The 10,366-nt window shown below is 40.9% G+C and overlaps 1 protein-coding gene across 3 annotated transcripts in view; it reads right to left on the bottom strand.

Annotated features, from left to right (window-relative positions):
- Nucleotides 1–2,992: 2,992 nt before the first annotated feature.
- Nucleotides 2,993–10,366, bottom strand: part of Eml4 (EMAP like 4) — a 159,856-nt gene continuing 152,482 nt past the window's right edge. For all 3 annotated transcript variants that reach the window (XM_008835861.3, XM_008835862.3, XM_008835863.3), the window contains 4 exons: nt 9,006–9,093; nt 8,399–8,497; nt 6,287–6,417; nt 2,993–5,714 (listed from right to left, as the gene is read on the bottom strand). In XM_008835861.3, coding sequence (XP_008834083.1) covers nt 5,193–5,714; nt 6,287–6,417; nt 8,399–8,497; nt 9,006–9,093 — 840 coding nt within the window. In that variant the 3' untranslated portion in view covers nt 2,993–5,192. The remainder of the gene's footprint in view (nt 5,715–6,286; nt 6,418–8,398; nt 8,498–9,005; nt 9,094–10,366) is intronic.

Raw genomic sequence — 10,366 nt, 5'->3', positions numbered from 1 at the left:
TGGTCTTTTTGAGACAGGGTCTCCCTGTAGTCCCAGCTGACCTGAACTCACTATGTAGACCAGGCTGGCCTTGAACTCACAAAGATCCGCCTGCCTCTGCCACCGAAGTGCTGGGATTAAAAGCGTGCGCCACCACACCCGGCTATATTTTAGTTTTATTATTTTGAAATGATAGATTTACATGAAGCTTGAAACTGACAAGAGTCCTTTCTTCCTCATTTTCCCCCAATGGGGACACTTTATGTATCTGTGTAGTAACAACAGGAAATTTACATTGGTAATCTACAGATTACCCAGTGTTTACCAGTTGTGGGCTTTGATGATATGTAATCTACATGCAGGTTCATGCAACTGCCATCACTTAGGATAGACTTCAAAATCACAAGGGCTCCCAGGTGCCATCCCTCTGAAGTCACATGTCTCTTCCATCGTTGGCCCCAGCTCTCACTAATCTGTTTCTATAGAGCCCTTCATTTGGTGACACTGGAGTCTGAAGCCTAATTACTTCCTCCGGTCGGCTAACCTGTTTCAGTGTCTCGCCTTAGGAGAGACATCCACCATTATCTTAGGATGTACATGTTCTCCAGTTGGGGAACATGGAGACTGGTCACCCAGGGTCAAGCCCTCAAATCATGGCTCAGCCACTTGCTAGGTATCTGCTACTTGGCTCCTCTGTTCCTCATCTATAGAATGGTCATGGATGGAACTCAGGACTGTTGCAAGGACTGAAGTCATCAAGCCCATTGTTGTTAGCTATTACCACCTAACAATATCTTCTTATATGACTCTCCCATAGTTTACTGAACACCAAACTTTTGTTTCAGAACATTTGTTTTTAGATACTTTGAGAGAAAGACATGGTACCAAGGTTTTCTGCTAGATTTTCTGGATTGGCAAGTTCTGTCAGAAAAAAAAAAAAGTCCAGGAAGCCAGTCTCCTAAGGCTATCACTCATGAAGGGACAGGACACAGAAATCAGGCTGACATCTGCATGGAGACAGCTGTCTTCTGTCAGTTTGGGATGATTTGCTCCTCTCTAGGTTCCTTTGGCTGGGAAGATTGTTTGCCAAGAGCTTTGAAGTTACTGGGGCAGATGAAAAGGGCTAGAACAAATTTCCCTTGCAAAGGTGAACCCTGCTGCTCCCACTACCACATTCCTGCACCCACGACGGGGAACAGGTGTTGCACTTGCACAAAGGGCTGCATGGTTTGTTTCTGAAAAGCACCTGGAGGGTCCACAGTTCTTGGACACAAGTTTTGGGAAATCCTGGAGATGGGCTGTTCTATCAGGACCTGGTTTCAGTGATAGTGCCAGATGTGCAACATCTCTGCGGGCAACAGGGTGTCACCCTGGACAGAGAGAGCTCTCTCCTTAGTTTCTCTCATTTCCTTTCCCAAATCTGAGTCTTTATCCTTGTTAATGAGCATGGTGGTCCAAGCATTTAACCCAGCACTCAGGAAGCAGAGGCAGGAGGATCTTTGTAAGATCAAGACCAGCCTCGTTGATATAGCAAGTCCAGGCCAGCTGGGGCTACAGGGAAACCTTATCTTCAAAAGACAAAAAAAAAAAAAAAAAAAGTCTCTTAGATGAGGACATAACTTGACAGATTGAAACTGCAAGCATGAAGTCCTGGCATGACCCTTCCCAAACGAACTTGGTCTGTTACTTGGTCTTCCTACCTTGCTTCCTTTGCTACGACCCTATCAGTGAGGTCAAGGTCAGCCTGGGCTCTGTGGGACTATCTCAAAAAGCCAAATAAATAAAACACATAAACTGCCCCTCCCCATGCATATGTTTATTTGTTCCACTAAATGTCAGTTTAAGCTGGGAACCTAGTTCCTTTGGTAAGTTATGGGCCTTAACAACCTCAATGTACTTAACATCTCATTCATTTTTTCTCTAGTTTCTTTTCTAGATTTCCTTTTTTAAGGGGGAAAAAACCCCAACAAAACACAAGCCTTCATTTAGTGGTTCAGGAGCTTCTACTGTGGAAGTGGAATTCTGACCCCAGGAGCACCTTGTGTGGGTTAGTTTGTGTGAACAGCTGTGAGAGTGCAGTCATCAAGGATGAGTAAGGCAACCATTAAACTCATTTCCATGATTATAAAATGAAAAAATGTACCTAACACACAGAGGGGGAAAGCAGGGAATGTAAGCCTGCTAAGTGCAAGGACCTCAAAAGACCAACCCTGGGAGACAGCCAGGTCAGCCTGGTAACCAGGGTCACCAGGACCAACCAGTGTACAGCATTAGAGAAAGTGTAGATAGGAAACGAAGCTGTGCGATTCCACTATTAAATGGAGCATACATAAGGGGTAATTTTGGGGGCTGGAGAGATGGCTCAGCAGTTAAGAGCACTGACTGTTCTTTATAGGGTCTCTCTGTAGCCCCAGCTGGCTTGGAACTATGTAGACCAAGCTGGACTTGAACTCACAGAGATCCTCTTGCCTCTGCCTCCCAAGTTGCTAGGACTACAGGCCTTCGCCACTGTACCCAGCTTGCACTGACTGTTCTTGCAGAGACAATCTGGGCTTAGTTCCCAGCACCCACATGATGACCAACAATCATTAGTAACTACAATTCCAAGGGATCCAACGCCCTCTTCTGACCTCCATGGGCATTGCATGACACAGGTGTACTTATACATACACAGGCAATACACTCAAACATATGAAATAAAAGCAATAAAGATTTGTTTTTTAAGTAGTAGTGATTTCCTCTAACTTCATGAGCTGTTTAGCTGCTACCAGAATGTTTCTGTCCATAATAGCAGTCAGATGCTGTTTTTCTCTCAACTGCTATGTCTTCTCATAACTGGACAGTCACAGAAACGATCAGAATACATGAAGTTAAGACACATATGAAGAGACAAAGGGACTGAGTGTGTTGGAACATATTTAGCTTGGGAGGCTGAGGCAGGACTGCCATAAGTCCAAGACCAGCCTGGGCTATATAGCAAGACTATCTCAGATAATCACCACCACCCAACAAGAAAAGGCAAAGGAAACAGTTTATTTTTAATCTTCAAAATTTTCTGCCATGACATCGGAATGCATGATAGAAATGGCTCATCATCACATGAAACACTTGGATTCATTTTCATTCACAAGTTTTTCTAAAAACATCTACAATTTCATATCCCACCTACTTCCAACCATTATCACAGATTTGACTGACCATAAACAGTAGTTGCCAGCATTAGAAGCTGGAACGCTTTCTGCGTATTAGTAGTGTCTTTGGAAACTACCACCCAAGAGTATCATGATTATACATCTCATTGTACATGGCAACCCCAAAGGTGACAGATGTCCCCAAAATAAATTCCCTGCTTATCATGGAGAGCAGTATCTCCCAGGCACTAAAGGAAATGCACTTTCTTTTAGAACTGCTCGTTCATCTCCTCCTTTACTTCTCAAAAGGACCAGATGGCCTCTGCCTGATTTCGTCACCACTGCGAACTGGTGGCTAGAGATGCCTGAAACAGATGTTCTCTGACGACTGTGTTCAGACCATACTGAAAGAAAGTCAGGTGGCTTGGAATTTATCTCTTCTGTGGAAGAGAGCTACTTTGAGGTGTTTTTTCTTTTTTTTTTTTTAAATAATAAAAAAAAAACAGTTGTAAACAAAAGGAAAGATATACACACGAACATAACCCACACACACAGAGGCCTATATGAGTACTTTGATGTGCGCATCTTCTGATCTCGATGCACAGTCTCCCTTCCACACAGGGTGTGGACAGGTGCTAGAAGCGTCCTTGGGAGTTCACTGGAGCTTTCTTATTTCCCAACGATGATGAAATACCTGATATGCATTACTCCTGAGAAGATACTAGAAAGGAATGACAGTTCAGACGCACTTTGGAATGGCACAATCACGTAAACACTTGCATACTTAAGACTTCTGAACACATCCAAAGTTTCTAAACATGATCCAACAACAAAAAGTATGAAAACAATGTATCAAGTTAAAAAAGAAAACAAAAAGGATTTTTGTAATCAAAGTATAAACAAATATATAGGAAATACAATTGTAATTATTATAAAGTTGGAAACGTACTTAAGAAAAACAGTTATTTGACAATACTTGAAAAAAAAAAAAAAGTCCAACTTTCCAATGCATCTCAATACATGCATCGCTCCAAATAGAAACTAGCCACATTATATCTGCAAGGCCCACAGCAACTACCTCAGGAACGAAATGACCACATAGATCAAGTCTGTAAAGTATGCAATTTATAAAAAGTACTGTGACTATTAGTCACACTCTGTAAAAAACAATTTGCAATTTTCTGAATACCATATTCCTCAACATAATTAGTTTGAATATAAAAATTACAACTAAACCAAGGAATTTCAAGCACCAATTCAAACTTACTGTGTTTCTATTCTGCTGAGGAAACAGATAATGATGAAGGCTAAGCTAAGATTAGCCAGGTGATTCTTACCGTTCACTTTTAAAGGCGTGGGTTTTGTTTTTTCCCCTTTCTTCTACTCACTTGAATGCCAAACATTAGAGAATGTTTAGGCCAAGAAAGGCCTTCTTGGAGAGTCTGCCATTTCTTAGAATCATGGTTAATATACATTAAAAGCTCTTCAACAAACCAATGCTTAGTTGTAGGATAAAATAATTTGTACACAAGAAATGAAGGACTACTCCTTGTAGTAACTTAGAAAAGGCAGCACCTACACAGTAGACTAGGAAGCACATCTGGACACCTACTGGTAGTGTAAGAAAACGCAGTATCATCTGAAAGGACAACACCATTGTACTCAGCAATACTGAAGTTTTCCTTAATTAAAAAAGTTCCACTAGACATTTGGGGTGGGACGATACCACAATAACAGCACATTTCTTCCTGCTTTCTTTTTCTGCAACAGGAAAAAAAGTGGAATCTGAGCCAGTAGATGAGCAACAGTGTTTGTGATGCCTCCGGCTGTTCCCGAAGAAAACTCGTTCAGATAATGGATTTATTTCAATGATACAACTGCAGTGCTTGTTTCCAGTATTTATACCATACACAGTGACTTCTGAGACCCACTCGCGGTTCTGTCTCCTCCTGCTATTTAAGTTTGGTTAGATTTTCAATGCACTCCAAATAACCTTTTGGTTTGCTGCATCTCACAGATGGCATATAAGACTACTGAAGAAAACAGATGACCTGGAAAACAGACCTCCATCAACAGTGATTCCTATTCCCCATCACGGCCCACCCTGTTATCTGAAGGGACAAAGAATCCTGAAGCCTGGGTCTTAGCATAGGGGTGGTCCTTGGGAAGACTGGCTGCCCTCTGCTTCTCACTTAACTCCTTGGCAGGCTCTTCATCAACCATCCCACCCAGGTCTTCACTGCCCCCCTCACTCTGCTCCTCGCTGTGGTCTTCGGTGGGCTCCATAGTCTGCTCCAGGCTATTCTCCAGAAGTGTGGGAGAATTGCTTATTCTACTTTCTTCCTCAGCTGTCTCAGTTAAGGGCTGGGAAGAAGGCAGTGGAGGAGTGCTGGATTGGCTAGCATTCTCAGTGCAAGAGGCAGCGGTTTTGGTTAGTGTGCTGTCTGCCATGACCTCATTCTGAGGCAAAGGTAACTTCTCCACAAGCTTCCACTGAATGATGCTCATGTCTTTCCCACCAGTTGAAATCAGGTGACTGTCATTATGAGTAAAACTGACGTTGGTAACATGGCTGCTGTGGGCACTGTATTTGTGACTAGGAGCCTATAAAATAAATCAGACAGATAGGAAAATTAAACCCATTCTTTACATGCCTGCTTAAAGCAATGGAGATGACTAGGCAAGGGAAACTAAGTCAGCTTATGAAAACAGGTTAATTCAAATCAAAGCCACCAGATCTGAAGAACAAATTGGCATTAATTCCCTTTTAATATTTCTTTATAGAAAAGGAGGAAGGAGTCTGTCATGGTGGTGTAACGCTGTAATCTCAGCATTTGTAGGTCAAGGCAGGAGGACTGTGGTGAATTCAAAGCCAGCAAGACCATCTCTCATAAATAAAAATAAAAAAAGGACCAAAACAATAACTAGGTATCTGTACTTTCATACTATTTTTTTTTTTTAAAAGACCTGAAAGTATCTGTCCTAGATGTCAGAGCTTCATACTACCCTTTTGAGATGGCTAGAGAAGAATTTTACTAGGTTGGCAGGATTATGGGTGACTTAGAAAATACGTTTAAAGTACAAACATCAAAACAAAAAAAGGGCAACAAACAAGGACAGTACACCATCTTCAGGCAAAGGTACGGCAGCACTGGCTTCCACTGAGTGAACTTTACCTTGGCTTTGGAGCAGGGGTACTGAAACAGATGGACTTTACAGAAGTCATCAGCCACAGCTATCACCCTTCTATTGTGGGATCGCACCAGTGCATTGATGTCTGTTCCATCAGATCCTTCTGGCCAGACGCCTAGGATAGCATAGGGATACAGAAAATTAGCCTAAAAATGTACTGTAATATTAGATACATTAAACCCAAAACAGCCTTAAGATGGTTAACAGAGACCCAACCCTATTCAACAGGGACCAGTAGATGGTGCTAATAAATGCTAATTTGTTAGCAAAGCTATTCACCTACCTCAACAATAATCTCCATTTTACAGTCTCTACTTAAAAGTTATCAGTCACTTGTAGAGTAAAATAGGAAAATGGAGCCACTAGGACCGCATGTTCCTTTTAAGGAAGAAGCCTTCAAGAAGTCATTATGGAAACTGGCAGGTCATCCACTGGTCTAGTGTGCTATCCCACAGAATTTTCCTGGAAACATTTATTTATGTTCAAATAGAACACATACCAAATGTGCTAATTCTGAGTCATTACAAGGCACTGGTGATCATGGTCAGCCTGAGCGGACAAACTTTATTAAGGGTAGCTTTAAAACTATGGAACATTTAAAGGCTAACAAATGTTTTATTTTGGTAAATTTACTAAAAACACTGTGAGTGTGTGTGTGTGTGTGTGTGTGTGTGTGTAAGAGCAGTGGCTGTTCTTCAGAGGACCCAGTTTTGAATCCCAGCACTCACATGGAGATTAACAACTGTCTGTAACTCCAGTTCCAGGGGATTCAACATCCTCTTCTGTCCTCTTCAGGCACTGCGTGACGTGGGTGCACTTACATAATATTGTCCTAACACTCATACACATAAAATAATAAAAATAAAGAAAATGGAACTCACACACTGCTAGTGGGAATGTACATGGCACAGCCACTTTGTAAAGCAGTCCTTTTAGTAAGAAGTTCTTCAAAAGGTATAACATACAAGTGACCTATGAACTCCCATCTGTGGTATATACCCAAGAGAAATGAAAACTTGTCTGGAAAAACCCTGCTCATGTCCATAGTAGCATTATTCATAACGGCTGAAAAGTGGAAACAACATGTGTTCATCAACTGATGAATAGATTAACAAGATGTCACTATGACATCCATAAAAAGGGTACCACAGAGCCACAGACATGCTGGTACATGCTATATCATTTATAATTCTTAAAATGTTATGCCAAGTGAGAAGCCACTGTCAATGGATCACTATTATACACATCTGTTTAGTGATTTGTCTAGAATAAGAAAACCGGCAGGGAGAGCAGACTGGTGGCTTCTGGGATCTGGTAGAGGGTGAGAGGAGTGACTGATGGGTATGGGGTTTCTTTTAGGGTGAATAAGTTCTAAGATTAGATCATGATAAATTTTACAACTGTAAATATAGGAAAATCATTGTATTGTACACTTTAGATCAACGTACACCATATGAATGAGATGTAAATAAAGCTACAATTTCCTCCTGACTTTCATATTTGCTAGAGTCCAAAAGTGTGGATTCTGTAAAGAAAAAATCTCTTACTAGCTCCATCTTATTATATATAATTTTTCTGAATCTAAAAATTAATAGGAATAACACTTAAAAATATTTTATTATTTTTATGTGAGTGTATTGCCTGCATGTATGTGAGTGCACCCATGTTGTGCAATGCGGCATTCAGAAGAGGGCTTTGGATTCCCCTGGAATTGGAGTTAAAGGCGGTTCGTAGCCCATGTGGGTGCGGGGAATCAAACGCAGGTCCTCTGCAAGAGCAGTCAGTGCTCTTAACCACTGAGCCATCTCTCCTGCCCCAGGAATAACAGTTTTTTTTTTTTTTGTTTGTTTGTTTTTTGTCTTTTTGAGACAGGGTCTCCCTGTAGCCCCAGCTGTCCTGGAACTCACTATGTAGACCAGGCTGGCCTTGAACTCACAGAGATCCCCCGCCTCTGCCTCCCGAGTGCTGGGATTAAAGGCGTGCACCACCACGCCCGGTGGAATAACACTTTTAAACACAATATTTTTCATTTATAGACTCAGCAAGTATATAAAAACCTCAGATTCCCTTCTTCACATTAACTATCACATTCTTACCAAAGACTTGAAAGCCTAGCACGCAGGTGTATGTCGTCCAATCGATGTCCTTACAATCTGATCGATTCCTGATTAGTTTGCAGCCATTTTCAATGTCCCCTTTAAATTTAGAAACAGGAAGTATAATCATAGTGCTGAGTATAAATGTATCTGAAAGTGCATCTTGATTCAAACTAGTCACGTTTTACTTGTATTTATAATCCATACACTGAAAAACATTAAGATACATTTAAAAAGGAAAAGAACAGGTTCTTACAGAATTATAAAGTTGTTTCCCATAGAAATTTTAATTTTTTCTCTAAAAGTCTAAGTGTTCATCTATAATACTCCCTGCCTTCAGGAAAAGTTGTTAAATGAAAAACTATTTAGAGCTGCATCAATCTCACAGAGTGATTGCTCATCAAGGCAAGTGCCTTCAGCTGTACACCATTTAAAGCATTCATTACTTTCTTAGAGAAGTGAACATGTGAGACTCATTCTTTAGCTCAGAGTAACATAAACTGTCAGGTTAGACACCAGCATGCACTCTGCACAGTTCAAATTCCATGCAGCCTGTGTACTGCCTGACAGATACATCTGAGCCCATAATATGATTATTCATACTTACAGTACAGTATCTCGTAGTCGCCTGAGTTAGACATTATATGCTTATTATCTGGGGACCAGTCAAGGTGGGTGATATAGCTCGAATGTCCCTAGGGAAAGATTAGTAAGAAGGCATTTAGAATTTTAAATGACAGTTTAATAATTTGCTAACATTGCTTTCTCAGTACCCATCTGCCAGGACGCCTAAGGGACACGGGCAGGCAGCATCACGGCCTGTGGAGCTGAACAGGGCACATAGCAGTTCTCTAGTTTCTTTGCACACTGTTCTGTTGGAAGCTGAAGATGCAGGTAGACATGAGTATATGAAGAAGTCAGTGATAGCAGAAGAGCTCATGTAGAACTATGAACTCAAGGGACTGCACACAATAGGAACACTTGAGCACTTGGAATCTGCTGACCTCTCTACCTACACACATACACCAGAAACAAGCAACCCCTGCTTCTAGAGAATTCTGAGGCCTGCATCTTAGAGGACACTGCAACAGCCATCACACCTCAAGGCGTTACTTCAATTCACTCATCACGACTCCTGTACTGAGAACGGTTTTGTTACAAGTTACACACAAACAAGTTTCCCTGGGCTGTATATGGTTCCCCAAAACAGTCAGAATGAAATTCTCCTAGAAAAATGCCTACCTCCTAAGACTGTTCCAGGTGGGGGAGAGCCACCGAGCATTGCATTCCTACAGAACAGCTGTACTCAAAATATCAGCTGACACCTCAAACCTTCCTTAAACAGTAAAACAGTGATCTTTTGTTGCTTAGGCTTTATTAACACTACAAATTTAAACAAAAACTACTAAATGCTTAATTCCTGCTAGCTTCACTTGTGTTTGATAATTCCCAATAAAGAATTTTAGATAAACCACACAGATCTTATGATTTACCAAAGATGACAAATTCAAAACTCACTTTTGTTTCTTATAGTCTAATTTTCTATTTTTTAAATTATAAGCCTTGTGCTTATATTTGTTTAAGTTAATAAATCAATGTACCTTAGTTTTCAGTTTGATTCGGAAGCTTCCTAATCCAGTCCACCTCTGGAGTCTATTTAAATGTCTCAAGATCTCTCTGGATCCATGATCTTCCTCAGAGTACAAATACATATATTTATGTGCCTTAAATTTAAATCGTGTGACTTAGGAATTGTGAAGCTTTCTGAAATCACCAGATACTACAGGGTTTACAGGAAAACAGGCTGGGAGTTACTTGCTAGATAGGAAAAGAACATTAGCAACTTAACAAGAAATCAACTTTTAAAGTCAAAATAATGACTGTGGTTACTAGGTATTTCTGAGTATGCAGGAGGACATATTCACAGTATAGTGTGCACATGAGTCTGATGTCTGGAGAAGCTACATT

This window comes from Nannospalax galili, unplaced genomic scaffold (assembly GCF_000622305.1).
Source record: "Nannospalax galili isolate Female #2095 unplaced genomic scaffold, S.galili_v1.0 scaffold257, whole genome shotgun sequence".
NCBI lineage: Eukaryota > Metazoa > Chordata > Mammalia > Rodentia > Spalacidae > Nannospalax > Nannospalax galili.
Note: the sequence above shows the minus strand (reverse complement) of the source record. Positions and strands in the feature narration are given on the sequence as shown.